Raw genomic sequence first — 22,063 nt, forward strand, 5'->3', positions numbered from 1 at the left:
TCTGACTCTGTTTTGCTATCTGATTCAGCTGCCCCTTATCCCTGTGTTTACCTCATAAACCCGCCATATTTCGTTGTTTTAATTTAACGCCAAAACGAAAAGAGCTGCATAAAAAATGAAATTACCTTCTTCGAATATTTCCCAATTTCGGTGAGTCCGCACCACTGATGTAACATAATTGTGCGCAAACGCTTCCTTTTAACGTAGATTTCGCTTTTCGGACCTCCCTTCGATGGCTGAAACGCTCGATGGGGGCAAAAAGCAAACTCGGGCACCCGCGTCGTATGCGTAATATTGTTAGCCATTGTTCCTCGCCTCGTTTCCCCCTTTTCCCTGGACAATTTTCACTGCCGTGTGTACTTTGTTCTGCGGATGAGAAAACGTATGAAGGATGACTGCGTTATGCAAGCATATATTTAAACACGACTGCCAGCAAATGCAAGCAGATGTCTTCGTGTTTTCCAGTTCGAGCAAGGGATTAAATGGTTGCAAACTATTTTGGAAAAGAGTTTATCTCATGAATCGTACTTAAACCGAATTTAAACAGTTGAAATTTATTGGAATTTAAATATTTTTAAAATAGCTAGTTAAAAACAATGTCGGATTAAAATGAAATCACATAAGAAATTAAATTATGAGAAAACTCAGTTATAACCAAGTTTAATTAAAAAACTGCCTTAAAGGTATTTAAATATTCAATCTCTCAAAACTAAGATTAAATTGAACAAAAATGCAAATAAACGTTGTATTTGAAACATATTTTAGTACGAAACACAATTAAAAATGGCTGCAGTCGGTAAAAAATCTTGACACTTCAACGAGCAATCTGTGATTCAAGAAAATTAAGTACGAAACTGTGTAGTGACGAAAGAAAATTGTCTCTTGAAAGTTGTCCGCCTGCAAGTTGGCGACTCATTAGCAGCTACTTAAAAACTACTCGAGCAACAGCTGTCAGGGGTACTCGTACTCACACTCGCCGCCTCAACTCAACCCTAGCCACACTCTCTACTGGGGCAAATTGGCTGGCGGAACGTATTCAAAATGTCGCATGACGGTGGTGGCAAATGTCAACATAACTCCACTTCCAGGTAAACTGACAGCAAAGTCTCCGGGGGCCAACAACTCGGGTCCCCGGTTCTCAGGCGGTTAATTAAAAAATGGAATACTGTCAGTGGGCACACACTAAAAAGTGTTGAGGTCTCGCTGCTGGGAATAACGAGAATTTCGCTTTAAAGCTGATGATTAATATGGCATTTGCTTTAGCCCAGAATTACACTTCATTTAGTACTTGCTCACTTCACTTCTTTTTTGCAGATTTAACGCACCTGTCAATGAGCTCATTAAATTGCAATTTGAGGAGATAGCTTAGAGGAAATGGAGCTTGTGCTTCGCTGATTACCAGCTAGTAGTCCATGCCCGAGTTACACATTCTCTTATTTTCTCTCGCTTTCTTGGCAAAGTTGAACTGCATTTATAATTAAATATGTCTGAAGTTTTACTCACTTCACGGGCTTTTTACTTCCCTTTTTTTTGGCGCTAGGGAATTATTTCAGTAAGACTGCAAATTATAATGCTGATAAAAGTGCGGCCAGTAAAGGGATGAAAAGTTTGTAAAGTTGCTTTAAGTTTACTTGTTATTCAATTAGCCATTGGCTTGAGTAGGTGTCTGGTAGTATGCAACGAGAAAGTTAATAATGAGAAAGGGGAAATTAAAAAACAAAATAATCAAATTTAAAAATAGCACATAATTTTTTTATATTAACAAAAATAAAAACAATGTCACCAAATTAAGTGAAAATAAATTCATTAAATTTATTTAAACTCCAAGAACCATTTTCAGTAGTGAATGCGTTTCAATTTCTGATATATATAATTTCTGGACAGACCAATAAAATTGTCACATTTCGTAACATGTCCCTGACAGTTGTTTGTGGCCAGCAGCTTCGTCTCCTTCTTCGGTTGTAAAGCTCAAACTGGTTGTTGGGCCAGTTTATTGTTGGCCAGGACGAGCGGGAAACGCCCGGCCGATGTTGTTTTTGCGGGGCATGCATCATTGAAATATGTTTTTCGTTTACAGCTGCTGCAGAACAGGCCGAGGCCGACTGCAAAAATATTTTAGCAGCAGCAGGGGCAACGGCATCATCCTGCGGTCCAACCCCGATACCGCAGCAGGCGGCCGACCCGAAACCAAACATAAAGGGAAAAAAAGGCGAAACAACAGAAGCAAAACCTTCATTAATCTTATTCAATGTCCGGCACATACTTTAACCCAACCCCAGTGCACATATGTTTGTGTTTGCCCGCAGAGGGGTCGGCAGTATAAACAATTTGCACATTTTAAGTTGATTTCTTTGGCACTCTGCTCGCATCCTTGCAGCCTGGCAGCAGTCACGCGTTGCATACGTGTGTATTAAGTATACGCCGTGTACTGTCCTGCGAATTGGCTTTACGGCTTCTCGGGGGCACGAAGCAGCAACTTTATGTGCATTACGTGCACACAAACAAGCACAGAAACGCAATCCCAGCGATTTCAAGTGTTTGGCGTACATCATTGGAAATTGTAATTTTAAATTATTGCGGTCAGCTCTGTGCCTTTTGCAATTTGGTTCAAATAAACAATCCGATAATTTGGGAAAATCAATTAGCCATCACATCTGCATAGATAAATAGAAAATAAAAGCCTTTCGGATAAGCAGACTGCCTCCAGGAGTCAACACTATAATGTTGCGTCACATGAATTAGCATAGGTAAGGCCTCAATTTGCATGCAATATTGGCATGCATATATTGCGCATACCACGTGTGGGCCAGTTGATTTTCGTCCATATTGGCCTAGAAATAAATGCAATTATTTGTCTATAACTTGAGGGTTTCTCCTAAATACCAGATATTTAATGAATAGTTGTTTGATTAGTTGCCAAATGCTTGATTAAAGTTGTTGACCATGAGACAATGTCTCGAGTCGCAAACACCCAATTTCTTGATAATTTATAGCAAAGTCTGTTTAATGAACAACAAACCATTTTCTGTCAAAATAATTTTGAAATCTAAGATAACCGATGCTTCACCCTTATTTAATCGTAATTCAACAAAGTTATTTATTTTTAATTTAGTACATTTTTTAATTAGCACCGAGTAATTCTTACTGTCAATAATAATGCTTCGCAACCTATTTTAATCGAACTTTTTAAACTGTTTTTTTCCTTTTTGATTTAAATATATGTTATTTAACATAATTTCCTTTCGCAATTTTAGACTTTTTTAATCCAGTGAATACTTTCCCACACTGATCACATCCAATTCAGTGCTGGAAATGCTTGGTGATAATGTCGTAGAGCTCTTGTTGCATGAATTGCAATCGATATACTGTATTTTTCTTGATGTTGGTCGATGGGAGATGCCCTCAGCTATCTGATTTACGACCCATTTGGCTAGTTTTATTATAGCCACATGGGCCACAAATTGCAGGACCATGGCTCCAAAGCCCTTGTACAGTCCACCAGCTCCCTCCGAAGTAATTGTTGCTCGATAGCAGTCGAAGACGCCGCGGTAGTTTGTGAGAATCGGAACCACAGCATACCCATTATCGAGGTTATCGATTATTGTTCGGGTACCCTGCAGTTGAAGACGATGCAGAATAGTTTCAAATGGGAAGAAAATGACTTCAGTTGTCAGCACAGCAATAAGTCCTGCATATATATCGGCATTTTGGTAGTCCAGCGTATTGTCGCCAAACTTTTCAACTCGATTTTCTTGCAAAACTGTGATTCGCCTGCGCATCATTCGTGTGGACACGCCGTGTATTAGCAAGTTGAAGAGATACTTGGTGATGCCAATCGAAACACTGGGACCGATCAAAGCCCAAACAGGTAGCATTCGGCTATTTTTCGGGGAGCTCCAGAGGAAAAGTCGTAGTCCACCTTCCCGCATCACATCGAGTATTCCTGTCTTCTCACTGGCTATGTCGCTTTGCACTGATTTTACCAAGGAAGCAGCGTGAAATGGCACAACCAATCCGATGCTTAAACATTTGAGGAGAACATGTTGCCCAAATCGTTTCAAAGTAGTTCGACTCTCCAGCTCCTTGGGCCAGCTGGTAAGCTTTGATATGCAATCGTCAATGGCACAGGACATGCCACGAACAAGGAGGCAGCTGCCCACTCCTTTCCATAGTGTGCCAAGTCCTTGACGTCTATGCAAATGCACAATACTGGGAAGAAGACCAAAAGGGTGTAAATGATAGTGTTTCGATGCATTATAAACCTGACACTGCCAGCGCAATACTACAAACGGATGGCTCAACACGTTTTCGGTAAGCAAGGAAACCCAGTGAATACCAACAACCAGATACTTGCGAATTGAGGAATTTTGCTCCCGTTTGTCCATATATTTGTCCAGCATGTCATGCTCCGAACTAAGATATTGGATTTTAGCAATAGCTTCCTGATCGGCGTTTATATTTTCCACAATTGTCTTTTCGCGACATTCAATACTGTTTTCCAAAGGTTTTCTGGGCTTACAGGTTGCGTTTTCCTTTTCAATACCTTCCTCACTCAGCTTACCATCCGTTTTGAGATTTTTGCCCTCCATTACAAAAATGCTAATATTCATGTATAATATATATTTTAGGTAAGGCTGTGAAGTGTTGTTAGCATTGCTAGTTGTTAGAAGGTTTTAGCTCTATAAATCAAATGTAAAGTAAATAAAATGACAGTAAATTGTATGACTTCTCCATATCTTGTATCAAAATCTTATAAGTATTTGTTGAATTAATAATTAATTTCACAATAAAATCTTTTCAAGAATCATAAATCGGATAATCCGAAAATCTGTAAATAAAACAGAAGTTCATTAAAAGAGTAGAGTTTGTATATAATGTATGTGATGTTAAGACTTAAACGGTTTGCCTTATTTTGTGATTTTACTTTAAAGGACCTTCATTTTGTGAGTATCGCAGGCAACTGCCCTCCATATTAACTTTCCCGAAGGCATTCCATCATCTTTCAGCCATTTGCGAGGCAGCCCTGTGGAATTTAAAATATTCCCTGCATTTAAAGCAATGGAGGCTTGCAGTGTGTATTGCTTTCAAATCATCCACAATCTGGCGGCTTGCGGTTGGCTTTCAGTCTGCGGACATCAAAAGACATATTGTGTGCCGCCTGGCATCAAGTGCATCATGTGGCAAATGGAGCCGGCAACAATGTCATTGTCTCCGGCAGTAATCGGGGGATGGGTATGGGGATTGCTGGGGGGGCAAAGATTGTCATGCACATTATGCGGGTGGATGTCCTCCAAAGGAATGGGAAGGACCTGCGTTGGCAAGGCGCCCAACTCCAGTCACAAAGTCAATTCATGGCTCCTGCAGCCGACGCACATAAATAAGCCCGAGCAAAGTTGAGCCAGTAAAAGGCTTTGACGGATGGGCGGCTGGCTAAAGTGGTTTTTGGGTGGCATAGTCCGCTAGTTGATTGCGCATTAATTTGTGTGCCATTCTCTCTGGCAGCATTCCTTAACCAGCACCTCAAGGCAGTCTGAGTTATTATTTGCTTAAAGTTATTCCACCAAACAAAGGGACTTCCAAATGTACAGAAATGAAAAGGGAAAAGTTTGAAAAGTAATAACAATCGCCAACTGACTAAAAGTTTACTACAATGATGATGTTGATGGCAAGAATGCATTAAATTAAATACAAACGAAAAGAAATTTAAATCATCAACTAGCTTTGTTTTTGTCTTCCTTGTTTACATGCAGTTTGCATTTTGTTTTCCGGCTCGTTGACAGACATCATCCAGTCAAACGAAAATAGAAGAAAGTGTTCTCAAATGCTGATTTTCAATTAAGTGGGAAAGACAATAAATAAATAAACTGAGCAAATAATAAAATATATTTTTGTAATAGACAACAATTACTGAATTGATCATTCGTTTAGTAATAATAGTAATACTACAAAACATTTTAAAATGCTAATTTATCAATTCAATAAATCTAACTGAGCTTAAATCGAACACAAATGTTTATTCGAGGCAAGTTCAAGTTCATATGCCAGCGCAGCCCGTAAAGTATGCAACATAAATTACCCAGAACCGAAATCCCTTCCCAGAACGTATCCTTTCGTTTCTTTGTTGCTCTCTTAATGCGATTGCATTTAAATTTATAGTGAAGGCAACAAAAGTGCTGCATATTCCTGCATATATTTTTATTTTGGCTTTTTTCTTTTGGCACTGCAATCAGAAGTGTTTGAGTGCCGGAAACAACTCGTTTTTCTTGACGGCAGCAGGGAGCAACACGTCGCTGTTTCGCTGCCTATCTGCGCTGTTTGTTGATATTATTATTGCTGTTGCTGCTGCTGCTGCTGCTGTGTTGCAATTGCTATTGCTGTTGCAAGTCGCATGCATTTGCACTTGATAAGCAAACACGAAGGAAAGGGCTGGCAAGAAAAATCAACACGAGCCGGAAAATATGCATGTTCTTGCTACCGGCAGATTTCCATTTTAGATGGCAAAGTCGTCGCCGTGGCGTTGTTTATATTTATGATTGGGGCGTGGCCCGCCCTTGCGGGAATGACGAGTTGCCGTGCAATCTGCGCCTTATGCAAACCAATCGAATACCACTTAATTGGCTTTTTAAGCGACACATTTTTTCGCCGCCCAGCTGCAGAATTTTCTACCAAACTTCGTTCAAGCTGTGGCACAAAAATTGCAAATGTAATTTGAAGTTGCAAGGACATTGTCGAACTTTTTGTATGACCCCCTTAATAAAATAAAAAGTCAACAACAATAAAACTATAAAAGACCACAGTTTTCTCTACCCCTGAAAACATACAAAAATCGGCAGCACTGGAAAAAATAATTTAAATTCATTTTAAATACAAAAAAGCTATGATAAATATCTCTTGGTTTTAAATAGTTTTACTATTTTCAAAGTGTTTTTATGGCTTTGACGTTCAGCTCTTGTATTTTGATGTCGTTCTTGTTGGTTTCGAGCCCACTCCTGCAATTTTCGCATACATCTTGAACGAGAACAAAACAAGTTGTTGATCACATAAAGCTGACTCGAGTCGAGAACAGAGCATGGAAAACAGGGAGCTAGGCGAAGAGCCTCAACCCGAACCGAAACTGAACGGGCGTCACTTCTTGTTTTTGTGGCGGGGTTCAAAGGTAACGCAAATGGGCACGACATGCAACCAGGGGCGTGGCAGGGGCTTGGTCGGAGGTGGAGGTGGAGGTGGCCAAGACTGCCGCCAACAACTAAAACAAAACATTGACATAAATACGTGAGCGCTGCTGTGGCTGCGGTTACTACAAAAGTTTGTGTTTTTTCCTGCTTTCTTTTTATTTTTTTTTTGGCTTGCGAAATGCCCTTGGAAAGTAGGTATTACAAATTGCTGATGAAGTCTGCCGGGAATATATGGCTGAGTGGGTGTGCTGGATTGGAGCGAAGTTTTTCTGGTGTCCTCGGGTTTGGTTGGAAAACTTATTTAAGTGCTTTTGTGTTGAGTAATGATGGAAATTTACTGCGTATTCTTGGGAACTTTATCAAAAAATTATTCGAATTAATATTTACTTTCAGGTAAAAAAAATACAAATATTACAATATTACAAATTGAAAAAAAATACAATATGACTATTCTTTCTTTTTTTTTTTTTAATAAAATACCTATTTTATGTTATTGACGGACCTACGAATTCTACATGTGATCTCTATTTATAATAAACAGTTGCTATAATTAAACTTAGCGAAGGAGCAATTGCTCATAAATATTTTAAGAGCATTCCTCGTTTCTAAAATAAATGCAATGATTTTTCGAGTTTAACATTTCCCATTTTCCTTTCTGCTAACGACGTTAGTTTGTTCATTTTTTCCACCTTGTTTTTGCTTATTAGTACATAGTTCTCATTTTTATGCGACGGCTGCACGAGCTTTTTTGCAGTCCTTTCCATATATTTTTACTTATTTTTTCGAAGGTTGCTTGCCGACTGGCTTTGTTTTTTAACTGGGCTTGTACTTGGGCCATAAATTTTTAAAACTTGAACGCAAATGTGTGCCATGGTGTGCATTGTTGATGTTCTTGCCGCACTTGCAGGCCTGAAAATGCAAAGCTGGAAATTCGCTGTGAAACATTTCCCCGCTGGTTTATGTTGTTTTTTGTCGCTGTTGATATGTTAATCGCGCTGAGCATGCAATTTTAGTATTATTTGGTCGTTTGTTTAATTTTAACGCCACCTCCGCAGCATTTTTTGTCACATGTTGTGCGTTTAACATTAAATTTAATAGACGCGGTCGAGGGGCATTTAATTTTAATTACAAGGCGGGGATAAAAAATGGTAACCTATGCCACAAAATATTATGTAAATTGGTGGAGGGGATGGAGACACGAGCACACACATGCTTATGCTCCCACCCACGCACCTTTTCAAACACAATCAAAGGTATGCTCATATAAATGCCTCGAATTTTATTGTTTTACGTGCGCTAAGGTCCTTTTGCTGCGAGTGTGTGTGTGAGTGTGTGCCAAGGGGTGTGAGACCCCATAAATGGTGTAAGGCGGCCATAAACGCCTTTCCATCGCCGTGTGTGTGAGTATCTTTGTCATAAAATGTGCGTAAAACTTCCTTGTGGCATTTATTGATAAAACGTTTGGGCAATGAATTCCTATTTGAGAAGAAGGCTTAAAGTCACAGAGAACAAATGTTAACCGCTGGCGGAAGTTGGGGGCGAAACTGGAAGATTGCATGCATACCTGGCATGTCTTGCTGGCGCATTATTTATTCGATAATGATTACACAGATAGTGGGGGTAAATTCCACTCGAGCTAAACAAGTTGCGGTTGACTTTGCTGTCCATTGATGGCGGTTAAAGTAGGAGAAAAATTAAAGGAGATGGTCTGGCACTTAATCTAGAACAAACTAATTTTCAACTAATTTTAAGAATTCGGTGTGTATTTTGCGATGTACCGGAAGCTTGTGATATGACAACTTATATGTACTTATTTATCTATTTCATAAGTTTTTAAATACTTTTATAAATTGGCTAAAAACTTTAGCTTTATTTTAAAAATAATGATTAAGTTTCTTAAAAGCTTAAACTTATTTAATACATTTTAGGGGCGAGTGTAAACCTCTCTGCGGTTAGTAATGAAGCACGAAAAATGCAAGAATTATTATGAATTTAAAGTGACTCAGCGGAGTCTACTCATTTTTCCCTACCCGAAAATTTCACAACTATCATGTTATATTTCCAGGGACGCATCGCAGTCCAAAAACATTATCGCTAGCTAACAGCTTTTTGGTCGTTATCGTCGAATGTCAATGGCAGTTATCTGCCGAGAGATACAAATGCTCTCAGAAACTGATATAAAAGCGCTGAACAGCGAAAATTTCCCAATCAAATCGCGAAGCCACCATCGAATTGGGCCAAAATGGATTTGCCACTGCTGCTGCTGCTGCAGCTGGCCCTCGTGCTCTTAGCCATATTTGCACCTGTGCGCTGTCAAGTGGCCTGCAATGCGCCGAGTGGGGCTGTCCGCCAGAAACGCCTGGTGGTTCGCAGTCCGGCAGCCGGTGAGCTGGCCAAGTTGGACACTTGCCAGATCCGGGTGGCGCCGTGGAGCGCCCAGGTGTGCCAGGTGCGAGTCGATTTCGAGCGATTGGAGCTGCCGCAGCCACAGCTGAATGCCAATTCCGGACTGCTGGAGTGCGTCGACTATCTGCAGATTCAGCATTTCCGGCTGTGCGGTCGCAACAGTGGTCAGCACTTGTACTTACCCATTAGTCGGGGTCAAGAGCTGCAGCTTCTGTTCCGACTGGCCACATCGCTGGGCCGGCAGTCCACCTGGCAGATGACCCTCACCCAGCTGGAGTGCCCCAGGGATTCGGCTTCTTTGAGCGTAAGCCAGCCCGAGTTGCCGCCACAATCACCACCCACTGTGCGACCTATCCTGCCCTTTTTCGGCAATCTCCTGCCACGCACCATTTTCGGCGGACAATCTGGTATCGGTTCGGGCTCTGGACCTGCCGCCCAGCTCATCCAATCCCTCACCTCGCCATCGTTGGCCGATCTGGAGCTGCTGGCTCCTCTGGGCTGTGATCAGTACTACAGGACCACGACCGGCGGCATCGTGAGCTTCAACTTCGCCGGTGGCATCTACATGCCGAACATGAAGTACTCGATCTGTGTCAAGGGAGCGGCAGACAGCGAGATAAGGTGAGTGAGTCAGCCCAGCAACCGGTGGTATACAATATTAATTATGGGAACTTTTTATGAAGTCATAGTAGTCTTACACTGTGCGGTTGTTACGGTTTCGGTGAAATATATTTAGTAATAAAATACAAAATACAAATAGTGCTTAAGCTTTTTTTAAATTAAATAGTTATACATACAGTTTTTAATTCATACTAATAATGTATCTGGTACATTTTGTACAGCTACAAAATTGATCACTTTGAGCTCTCGACGGCGAATTCAGAGCAGCCAGGACCTGCCTACGACACCGAGTGCCGCAGTACTGTGTTGACCCCGTTGCGCGTATCCGACTACCTGGTGATTCCCGACGCTCGCATGGTCGGCCGGCCGGAGCTTCAGGCCACTTACTACTGTGGCAATGGACTGACTGGTCAGGAACTGGTGGCCCGTCCACCGTTTGTGCTGCGATTCGCCAGTGATTCGCAGTCGAGTGACTCCGAAACGGGTTTCCAGCTGACATACACGGTCCGTCGGGCACAGGATGCCCAAGTGACCGCAGCACTGTAAATTAGTAAATTGGCATAAATAAAGCCACTGTCTTAACTAAATCAACGCACACAAGTCAACTGGAATTGACATTATTAAATGCAGCAGTGATACTCGCACTGTGAACCAGGACATTCCATGGTCACGGATTTGACATAATTAAATGCCCGGCTCCGGCATTAAGTCACATGTATCTATACGTAAATAAATTATGGAAGGCCCAGTGGCATAACTGGCATGTGGTTGACAATTATGGCAATATACGTCGGGAAAACGGGTTCAATGGAATGCGGATAGAATTTCATAGCTGATTATTGGGATATATGCCGAAAAATTTATTGCCCTGGCTTTTTAAGCTCCAGAAGAGAAAATAATAATATCAGGTTTTGATTGCCTCACATTGCATGGGTTTGTGCAGGCACTCAATTGGGAAATTTAATTGGAAAGGCATTTCACGTATTTCTAGAGTTGTTGTTGAATAAATATTCTCATATCACTTAACAGTTTATTTCGAAACAATTGAAACATAAATAAGAGGTAAATAGCAATGCAATTTTATTGCATGCATGGATAGATAAATAATTTGGTTCCTATGATAACGGTATTGTTAAGCTTAAGGAGGTGTGAAGTTGAAGTTCAAGTTATATGGAAAATCTTTATTTATATTGTTAATTATTTATCACAGCTGCATATTGTATCGGAGAACTTTAAGTTTTTGTTCAAATTTTAAGATACTTTTGCTGGTAGCTCTTAAATAAAATAAATGCCACAGCCAGGGCCACGTTGATATTTACACATATAATTGCGGACTGGTGTAACTTGTTTGGATATTCCGTTGGAGGAGCGGCCCTTCGCCACCCTCTCATACTTTTCACACATGACTGCAGGAGCGGATGTAAGAGCTTTTCTGGGGGGATGAGGGCGGAATGCAGTGACATTTTGATGCGGACACAGCTGCCGCAATTGCCAGCCCATGTATTTTTAATGAAAATTTAACAAAATTTCTGCGGTTTAAGGGCGAAAAGTGTTAAAAGCATGTAACGCAGGTGGATGATCGATAAATTCGGCGGAAGCGAACACGGAAGTGCGAATTTTTGCGATTCAGTTGATGGAAAACATATGCAAGCTGCTGCTGCTGCTGCTGCTGCTCAAATGTTGAGCGAATAAGGCCTAAGGCCAAACGGATATGCAAAGGGATAAATTCAGCATTAAAGGGGGACGTTGTTAAGTGTCTGGTAAACAGAATCAAATTGCATTTGCATCGATGACCCGAACACTGGGGAAATTGCCTTTCAAATATGCATAGTCATATGCTCCGACACGATGCCAAACAATGCGAGCCTGCTCGTTTGGTCCAACATTGACTACTTTCCCTCTCGAATTTATGTAGTCTTTTTTTTCTGGCCAGCACTTTTGCTCGCTTAACGTTTCTATCCGGGGGCAAATTGTTTTTGCCCGACGAGCAGAAGATGCTGCAGCATCTTCGACTTTCTCTGGACCATCTTTTCGTCCTTGGCTTTCTGCCAGCCCCAAAGAACTTAGGGCCTTCTGGTCATAACCCAAAGTACAAGGCCAGCTGGGGAAACGGAGCTTGCATTACATATTGCATTCGGGCTTAATGGTCACTTCATAAATGCAGGCAATTAGAACGCTCGGCACACACTGCGTATGCGTGCTAAAACTTTGGCAGCTACTAAAAGCCTTGATTTTTGTTGGCCAGGCGCCGTTTTAATTGCAGAACTTCGAGAAGCCAGTGAATAACTGCGGTATTCAATTACTCGTTGGCTTCAAACTAAGTACACCCCTATTTAATTACAAGCTGTTTGTTTTTGGTTTCAAAATAAATATAACCATATTGTTGGCTTCAAACTAAGAACACCCATTTTCAACCATATGCTGCTTTTTTTAATTAAACCATTTAAATTCACCGGCTTACAATAATTCGTAATCTATTGCAACTGGTTTCTATATTCAGGACTGATATTTTTCCAAAAAATGTTGGCCAACTGAGAACTATGAACATTAATTGTTTAGCTGCCATTCTAACCATAACCAATTTTAAGGAAGGGGGAACGAGAACAAAATCGGAATGTTTTTAAATTGAATTTTTAAATTTTTTTCCCAACTCGTATTCAGCGAATATTTCCTCTGTTGTTTTGGTGTTAGCACGAAATGCTCTATGTTTATTTAAGCATTTTTTCGCTGCAGATTTCCCCTCTGATTCTGTCAACTTTGTAACATCTGACCCAACGCCAACGGCCCAATGCAATTTGCACTGTTAACAAAACATAAAAAGAGAGACAGTTCCATTGCACATGGCATAGAAAATTGTAGCATAAATTCCCGAAAAATGCCAGATGCGGTTTCAACATTGTAGTTAAAATGTCACAAGTTATTAATTGTAAGCCGATTAAATAAATACTGCGTTGGCTTGCCAGCTGAATTTAACATAAATGATTTAATAAACTACTTTCTGGTTCGTCAAGCTTTTTAAAATTTTTTGAAATATTTTATGAAGTTATTTTTGGAACAATAAGCTGTGAATATTTGATGGAGTTGGCTGCTGTTTTCTTAGACAATAATAAAACTGACATTAGTATTTATTTTATGTCGGCCCTATCGCGGCTGTAAGCACAAGCGTTTTCACAAACTTAAATGCCAATTAAATAACATTAAATTGTGCGAAAAATGAACCCCACCGAACAAGTCCTTGAGCCAAAAGAGACTGTCAACATGACAAAGGAAAAAATTAAGCAGCTAAACAGGGTTTTATGGACGGCCGGCAGAAATAAACAAACAAGTCGGGCCATGGGAACCTCCGGAAAATCTGTAAGCCAAGGCAACGTGACACTGGTCCATTGGCCGACCCACACCCACAAACACTCGCACTTGGCTAACACACAAAGGCCCAAGCCAAAGCCAAAGCCAACAACATAATCTACGGGTTGTCAGCAGCCCAAAAGACCATAAAGGCAAGGCAAACGGGCTGAAGGTCGAAAAAGTGGGCTGCTAGGGAGGAGCAAACAAATTAGTATGCAAGTCGGGCAGCAGATTAGGACACCGAAGTTTTCGCGACATAAACGGACAGCAGGCCACAATGGCATCACAATGGACATACCCAAACCCCAACCTCACCCATTTCAAGCTCTTTTTTCTTGGCTCTTCGGACTTAGCCAAAATAATGAAGTCGGTCACCGACGCGATCTGTTGCTCGTTATGCTATGAGTAAAAACCGCAGAAGCATTAAAAATTTTATAGCAAGCTCAGGTGAGTGTAAGGATTCTATTTGTTACTACCCCAGTCTTTAAACAAATTGTATATTTAACTTGCTTTTATATATATCAGCCTTAAAAGTTTTCTTGAGTTTTAGTTCGCTTTCACCAATTTATAAGTTTATTTTCTTCCTTTATTGAAAAGTAAAAGTTTAATAATTTAAAGAAACTTTACGGAAAAAGATGTATGACTTGTATTGTAAATTTCTGATTTGCGGTCTAATGTCTTTAAAAGCTTTAAAAGTCGCAGTTTAATTATTATCTTAACTTACAAAAACAAAATTCCCGAATAAAACATTTGTTGGGTATTAAGAGCATTAAAAAAGTATAAAAATGTCAGCCAGTCTGCGTACCTTGACAACCAGTTTTCCAAAATTAGACGTTCCTGTTTTCAGACTGCCTCGTCTTGTTTTTTTCTGGCCTTCTGTCGTTTTGGGGGTGTTGTTTAAATATTTCATTAAAAATTCTACGCACAATTGCACATTGCTGTGGTTACTTGACTAAGAAAAGAAACCCAAAAATGGAATAGCTTATAGCCAACCCTTGAAAAGTCACTGGCCAGCCAAAGAATTATAAACTGAGTTGAAACATTACTCTGAGAAAATAACTCTTATCTGCCATTCAGTGTCAAAAGAAAATGTGTCAGATAGAAATAAATGAAGCTTTATTGGGAAAGTCTTTTAAATATTCGTAAATAAATAATACATTTGGGAAGCTTGGCCGTAAATCAAATGATGAAGAAAAACTAAAGAAAGAAAACTGAACACGGAAATGATAAACTGAGCTTTCTGTAAAATTAATTTTAATAAATATGTTGGAATCATTTTATTTGACCAGCCTTTGGCAATTTGTCAAGATTAAATTTGTCAATTAAAGCAGCCATGAAATTCAGCATGTTTTACGATTGAAAAAATGAAGTATGTTGTGCTAACATGATTTTTTATCAAAAGCAAGTATGTCTTGTACGTTGACTTTTAGCAAATGATTAAAAATATGTCAATTTAATAGTTTTTGCAAGGTGTTTATAAAATGTAAACAGTAATCAGGTTTGTGACTGTTTTTAAAGGTGTTTTACAGTAAATTACATTTACATTGGGAATGCTAAAAAGCTGAATCCAAGATTAAATGATAAATGTGTGCTGTACTTTGTTTGCATTATTTTTATTTACTTTAGTGCTTTTTACTACATTCCATATTTGTTTATATTTCTAGTCATTACTTAACAATGTATTTTATTACTCCAGAATGCTCACCCTCACACAGATTTTGTTAAAGTTATGGCCGACACATACTGGCAGTCATATAATTTTCATATTTTCATACATTGTTTAACTTGTTCCTTCGCCCTTCGTGGGCCACAAACAATGTGTGTGCAAAACGTAAGTTTGCGTGCTTGGTGCATATAAATTAGCCGCTTATAATATTCTTTTGGCATTTTTCAAATTTCCAGTTCAGTATTTGCCGGCTCTGGCTGGTGAAAGAGTTCGTACGCCATAAAGTATGCAACTTACGTGCCTAAGGATATTTCCCCTACTTCTTTGCATGGCCTGAACGAACAGTAAAAAACAATTATTAACATATTAATAAATTTTAGCATATTTGAAAGGCCATAATTTAGTGTAATTCTAGATGCCTGCAGCTGGGCAACACCTGAACGAAATTGGATAATCCAGCCGGGCACGTAATTTGCATTTTTTATGGCCCGGCCTTAAAGTTCTCGGACTGATTATGGCCTTAAACAATGACGAAATTTGCCCTGTGATTAACGAGATTATTGCTTTGTTGGCGTTAACAGTCTTATCGGTTTCAAGTGCGTTTTTCTTGTTTGTGTTCCATTTCTTCTTTACGATAGCCCTCGGAATTTTTTTCGTTGAACCACTTGTGGTTCTTTGTGACAAACAAGCCTACTGTGACCAATGTTAGTCCTAAAAGAAGTAATCCGATTCCAGCGTATATACCAATAATAGCAGCATTTAAGCCAAGCTGTCGTACAAAGATAATAGTTTCGATTATTATAATGTTTTGAATTTGTTGCTGTTACCTTACCTTTAGTAAACTTTTGAGGCTATCATCTAATTCTGCATGCATTCTCATGGTAAAAAGGGGCGCATAGTGATCATAGGCTACATCCTTGAACAAGCTGTATAAGAAAATAAAAGTATAGTCCAACAACTTTCTTTTCTATTCATCACTTTAAACTGTGATATCAAAAAATCTATAAGGAATTTGTAATTTGTGGGATTCTAAAAATTACTGTGCAAAACAATTATTTTAGAATAAACATAAACAATGACTGATATTTTACTTTAAGTTGTTAAAATGTATCCAAATTGGATAGGGTATATAATATATATTATGACTTTACATTGCTTAATTTTTTAACTTTTATAGCCTAGTTTCTACTCACTCAATGGCCTCATCCCGCACCACTCTCGTGCTAATCATGAGCTGTCCTCTCACGTTCAAAGGAATGCCCAGTGTGGGCTCCATTATCACAAACATGCCGTGTTCGAACTGCTCGGGCCTTAGTCCCGTGGTGTTCTCCCTGTACAGGTCGTCCGTAAGGTAAAAGTGCGGATGCGACATGTAGAACGGACCGTCGAAGGCCGGTGGCCCGTAATCCAGGACTCCGTTGCGGGGACACTCGCGATTCTCGAGGCAAAAGCACTTAGTGTCCGGCGACAACTGGCCATTGTCGAGGGTGAGATTGGTGGACTCATAGCGCCAGACATCTATGCCATCGATGGTGAGGTTTTGCCGGGGGAAAAGGTTCAAGTAACGCGCTGCATCGGATAGGAAAATGGAGGTGGGTTGGCTCCACTTTCTGTCCGGCGACCAGAGTTCGCCCGTGCTGCCATTGACCTTGCCACATTCACCGGGATAATAACCGGTTGTGTTTAGGCCATTCCACAGGAGTAGATCTCCCAACTGGCTCAGGTCTCCACGACCAGTGTGCACCGTTAAGTTTCCCTCGGCCGTCTTCGAATTATTCCGCTCGTAGAACCAGCCAAAGGTGTTGCTGTAAACCGGCAGCAAGGGCGAATGCAGCTGCTCCACAAAGTCCAGCAGATGGTCGTAGTAGCCGTCGAAGAGCCACTGACCAGCTGTGTGGGTCATGTGGGTGGCGCCACCCTCGCGATTGAGGGCAAAGTTCATGACCTTGCGCAGGACGCGGCGCATGGGGCGCGCGTAGAAGGCAGCTGTCTAAAGCGGATAGTGAGATTAGCTGGGATTACTCGATGTGGCGACAGATAGTAGATAGTCGCACCTAAATTCGGTACGCTCCATTTGAAGTCGCAGGACCACGGGGCTGCGTTCAATTAAAGCGACTATGTTACTCTTAAATAACTGCGTTTTCAAAGACAAATAAATTAATTTTCGTGTTACAAATTCTAGATTAATTATTATGTAGTTTGATTTGATTTTATTTATATTTGAAAATAAGCAGAAATCATTTAAAGTTCTAACCTGAAAACTAAACCATTTTAGGAAAATAAATATAGCATTTAAATTATTACCAAGATATATTTATTTGATTTTCTTTAAAGCTCAGAAAATAAGTTAGTATATATATTGCAAAATAATAATAGAATTTCTTGAAATCACACTTTACATTTTATAGTCAGACTCACCAAAGAGGGAAAGTGTGGGGCCACAACCACATCATCCAGAGAGCCATTTGATTTTTCGGGAAGAAAGTGCCAGGTGCGTTTGCCAAAATAAGTCACCTCGGGCTGGTTCCACTCCAGATCTTCCTTGACCTTGAAGTCACTGAACGTGTACGGTCCCAGCTGTTCAAAGTTGGGCTTAACGCCCTCGGTGTTCAAATCCTCCGGATTAGTCCAGTTGAAGAGGTAAATTGTGCTGTACAGTGGCATTGGCGTGGTTACCCAGCGTCTGTAGATGAAGGAGTTGGGTGCCAAGGGCAGAAGACTGCGAATCCAATGGCGGGATACAGCCGGCCAGGCAGAAACCAGAAAAACGCCCAAGGCTAGGATCAGGCCTCCCACGGTAAAGACCCAGATCTTCTGCTGGCGAACACTGCAGCAAATACAACACATCGCCAACGGTTGATTGCAACTGGTATGCCAGCCACTTAAACCAGTTTTATTTATAGGCGAACCCTCCTATGGCATTTGTTGATGTTGAACGATGAGAGTGCAAGATTAGATTTCCATAACGTTCTCCCCCAAAAAAAACGGCTTATTCTTCTATTTTTAAAATTGTTTTGAAATCAGAAGTGTTTCATCCTGATTAGTTAATCGCCGAAAGCTTTTAATGGCACACATCCTAACAAAAATAGTCAAGTGGTTCATTTTATGAGTTGAGTTAAACATTTTCTGGACTTAAAGATAACAACAAACTCACTCAAAACTCGAAGTTGCCTGATTATTGGCCAATAAACTGTATAAATACACTGTCGAAATAAAATTCTATCTTGTATTGAATTGACCTTTTTAGAGTTTTATTTGTCTAAAATGTATTTTTTGGTTTTTGATAAGCTCTGGACTTAATAATGTTTTCTAAGATATATTTTTTATAAAGTTAAAAAAAAAAAAATTTTATTCAATATTTAATACGTTTTATGTTTTAAGCTTTAAATGCCGTGTTTGTGTTAAGGAAAAATTTAAAAACTTTTGGTGAACCATAAAGATACAAAAATCGATTTTAAATTTGTTTTAATTCACATTTAAACAAACATTTCGCCAAACTTTTCTGTTAACCAAATGTATTCAAAAATTTAACTAAAACAATAAAATAAGTAAATAAACGGTATTTTTTTATAAATTTTTATTTTTAGACCTATATTTCTCTTAAACAACAATATGTATATACTTATTTATCACACCACGTTTTTTGAATATCACATTCATGTGCTTGTTATAAAAGTATTTCGGTTATGCCTAATGATTTTTTACAAGTTCCGGTCGACTGCATTGACCTTTATTTCCGCTTCATTAGGGGTCTCCTCGTTATCCTTCAGAGCCAATCTATCCGATTCAGCTTGGCCATGCCATTTCCTCTTAATAGTTAGTAAGACGCCAACGACTATAAGAATGCAACCGAGAACCAACAATCCCACTCCAGTATATCTGCCAATAGCTGGCAGATTAAGCGCCAACTAAAATAGTGAAAATGAGTAAAAATATTTTATTAAATGCTGGTAAGAAACTCACTTTAAGTTCAGAGGCCAGTGCTTCGTCGATTTCTGCTCGACTGGCGGTGGTGAAGAGAGGTGCATAGAAGCTGGGAAGGTCCTTCAGTATGCTGTTGGAAAATGTTTTCAAATTATGTAATTAATAAATTATTTAAAAAATAATAAACACAGTTGCTCACTCGATAACGTCATCGGCCTCTATCAACAAGGTGACCATGACATTGGCATTGACCTTCAGGGGCACCCCCAACTTGCGCTCCATAATGATATAGAAATTGTTCCGATCATAGTCAGGCTTGTAGCCGTTGATTGTGCTGGTATAGCTCTCATCGGCGTACATGAAATGATCGGCGGACAGGTACATGGGAAGACCCTCGGCACAAGGTGAAAGATCAGTGGCTCCTGTGGCAGGACAATTATCAGGTTGCCTATCCACAGGACACCAACACTTTGCATTCCCATTGATCTGACCATTGTCGAAGGTGTTCGGTGTTATTTCGTACTTCCAGCCCGTGATGCCCTGGATCGTTTCGGTTTCTCCCGTAAACTCCAGATTTATAATGCGACAAGTGTCCGGGATGAAGATCGTCAGGGCCTTCTCCTTGGGCTCGTCGGGCACAAAGAGATCTGTGGTGCTGCCATTCAGTCGTCCACATTCACCCTCGTACCAGCCCGTGTGATTCTGGCCCTTCCAGAACTTTATTTCGCCCATTTCCTTGATGTCACCCACTCCCGTGTGGACGGTGAAGGATCCTTCGAAGTCCTTGGATCCATTCCGATTGAGGAACCAGGCAAATTCATCCGACTCGACTTCCGGGACCATGTTCGAAGTCATGGCGTAGTGCAGGAACTCATCGTAGAAACTTTTGAAGAGCCACTCATCAGCCGTGTAGGTCACAAACAGATGTCCTCCGTTCGAATTCAGAACCCGGTTGAACATGAACTTCAGAAAGGCGTTGCTATTTCGCATTTGGTTGGCAGCAGCCTGTTAAAATTAATCAAATATTGCGAATTACTATAATTTCCAGAGAGAAACTAGTTTCACACCCACCAGCGACGGTAAATGCGGGGCAGTAATTAAATCGGTTTGCTTGCCACCGGAGAGCTCTTCCTCCCAGAACCAAGTTCTCCTGGGGTTAAAGGTCACCGTTCCATTAGCATGCCACTCCAGATCCACTTTCTTCCTGTCCTCGCGATAAACATAGGGCCCCAGTTGTTCGAAACTGGGCTTCACCCCAAATGCCTGCACATCGGCGGCATTTGTCCAGTTCCAAAGATACATGTAGACATACACGGGAATGGGCAGCTCCTCCCATTTCTCAAAGGTCTTCGAAGTCGGTGTCAGCGGCAGGGCCTTTAAGCCGAATAAATGGTTTAGTATTCCTCATTTATTTTATTTCACCCTCTCTTCCCCTCACCTTCATAATCTGTGTGTCTATGAAGCCGGGCCAGCAGATTATGGCCAAGAGTCCGGAGACCGCGAAAAGGGTTCCGAGTCCGAAGACCCAGACCTTTTGTTGGGCCACTCCACAGCAGCTGCAACACATGTTCGGGCTGAACAAAGCCTTCCAGGCGACTGCCAGCGGAAAAATCGCACTAGTGCTTTTATTCATGCACCACTTAATAGATTATCCACTAGTAAATAAAGCGGCGGCTAATCAGCATGTCTTCTATAATAATCCGCTTGGTGGTTTTGCTTGCTTAACTGATTACGAATTGGGATTAAAGTGTATGTATGGGGCAACGATAACCTTGTTTAATGCAGACCACTGCACCGAACTTCTTGTGGGTGTTGCCTTATCAGCCAGACTACTTAACACAGCATTGACTACCAAAACACTTGGCAACTAATATCAAATGGTAGGTATAAAGTACTAAGAGTAGTAATTACCATCATTTCGTTACGTTTAAAAATACCTTAGACCTGAGATCTAATATTTGATTAAATTAAAAAGCTTCTTATTTACTTTTAAATGTTTTAAATCTTTTAAGGCTAGTTTATTAACTACAAATTCACGTATTTTAAATTCACTATCAAAGTCATCTCTCTATGGTTTTGTAGAGTGCTTTCTGATTCATCTCTTAGAAGCACTCAAAACTACTTGATTAATCTGTAAATGCGGTCAACTATTTCTGTCTTGAGTCTCTCTCTTATCGGTTACGAAGCTTATGTGTGTGTTTGGAATGCAATTTTATTGTCAGACTCTATATAAGATGATAATCTAATCTAACGTTTTGAAATTCGATTAATACTATTATGCATCCACCTGGTTTGCCGAAAATGTTGGTTTGTCGCCCCATCGTGGTTAGCTACTCTTCAAACTCTATTTTCACCACAAAATGTGCCGTGACTGCCGGCAAATTAATAACAGCCAGATGTGTTACCGTAAATCTTTGTGGCCAATTGAAAGTGCCACAAATCATTTAAATATAAACATATCCAAAATGAATTGTTGCTGTTGTGAAACACGCCCGAAAGGAAGTAAAATTACAAATTCGAGAGCCTAGCTTCAAAACACTTTTAAAATGATTATTAAATTTGGTTATGTTATATCAAAATATTCCTTAACTAAGATGCAGTTCTGTAAACTTCCTCTTGCAACTTTAGACAATAATTAATTAGGTTGCTTCTCGGCTTTTTAGACTAGCAATAATTGGAATTACTTAGCCGCAAATGCAAGACGAACTATCAGTATTTCAATAGAATGTGTAGGCTTCTGTTGAGTTCCCCATTGCACTTCAATAAATACATAATCAGCAGACGTTGCAAGATAGTAAGTTCGGATGAAATGCCATTGCAAAGTACATAATTAAATGTTCGGAATGTGTGCATTCTATTTAAGGGAATACATATAATTTAGCTCATTCCTTGATGAAATTGTAGTAAAATTGTAGACTTATACTAA

The 22,063-nt window shown here is 40.1% G+C and overlaps 4 protein-coding genes across 4 annotated transcripts; 1 reads left to right on the forward strand and 3 right to left on the reverse strand.

Annotated features, from left to right (window-relative positions):
* Nucleotides 1-3,057: 3,057 nt before the first annotated feature.
* On the reverse strand, nt 3,058-4,683 carry LOC108149269 (solute carrier family 25 member 46). The gene has a single exon (XM_017276711.2). It carries the CDS (start codon nt 4,608-4,610, stop codon nt 3,261-3,263), a length of 1,350 nt encoding a protein of 449 aa, XP_017132200.1. The 5' UTR covers nt 4,611-4,683; the 3' UTR covers nt 3,058-3,260.
* Nucleotides 4,684-9,395: 4,712 nt separating this feature from the next.
* On the forward strand, nt 9,396-10,977 carry LOC108149261. The gene is made up of 2 exons (XM_017276702.1): nt 9,396-10,202; nt 10,424-10,977. Exons 1-2 carry the CDS (start codon nt 9,418-9,420, stop codon nt 10,746-10,748), a joined length of 1,110 nt encoding a protein of 369 aa, XP_017132191.1. The 5' UTR covers nt 9,396-9,417; the 3' UTR covers nt 10,749-10,977.
* A 3,541-nt stretch (nt 10,978-14,518) lies between these two features.
* LOC108149232 (protein croquemort) lies at nt 14,519-18,068 on the reverse strand. Its single transcript, XM_017276668.2, has 4 exons — nt 17,632-18,068; nt 16,407-17,203; nt 16,046-16,139; nt 14,519-15,982 (listed from the first exon to the last, which is right to left on the reverse strand). The coding sequence occupies exons 1-4, from the start codon at nt 18,058-18,060 to the stop codon at nt 15,806-15,808; spliced, it is 1,497 nt and encodes a 498-aa protein (XP_017132157.1). The 5' UTR covers nt 18,061-18,068; the 3' UTR covers nt 14,519-15,805.
* Nucleotides 18,069-18,782: 714 nt separating this feature from the next.
* LOC108149551 (protein croquemort) lies at nt 18,783-20,723 on the reverse strand. Its single transcript, XM_017277189.2, has 5 exons — nt 20,576-20,723; nt 20,209-20,511; nt 19,337-20,142; nt 19,177-19,267; nt 18,783-19,121 (listed from the first exon to the last, which is right to left on the reverse strand). The coding sequence occupies exons 1-5, from the start codon at nt 20,702-20,704 to the stop codon at nt 18,915-18,917; spliced, it is 1,536 nt and encodes a 511-aa protein (XP_017132678.1). The 5' UTR covers nt 20,705-20,723; the 3' UTR covers nt 18,783-18,914.
* Between the last annotated feature and the right edge of the window lie 1,340 nt (nt 20,724-22,063).

Source organism: Drosophila elegans, unplaced genomic scaffold (genome assembly GCF_018152505.1).
Source record: "Drosophila elegans isolate 14027-0461.03 unplaced genomic scaffold, ASM1815250v1 contig_814, whole genome shotgun sequence".
In the NCBI taxonomy this organism is placed as follows: Eukaryota; Metazoa; Arthropoda; class Insecta; order Diptera; family Drosophilidae; genus Drosophila; species Drosophila elegans.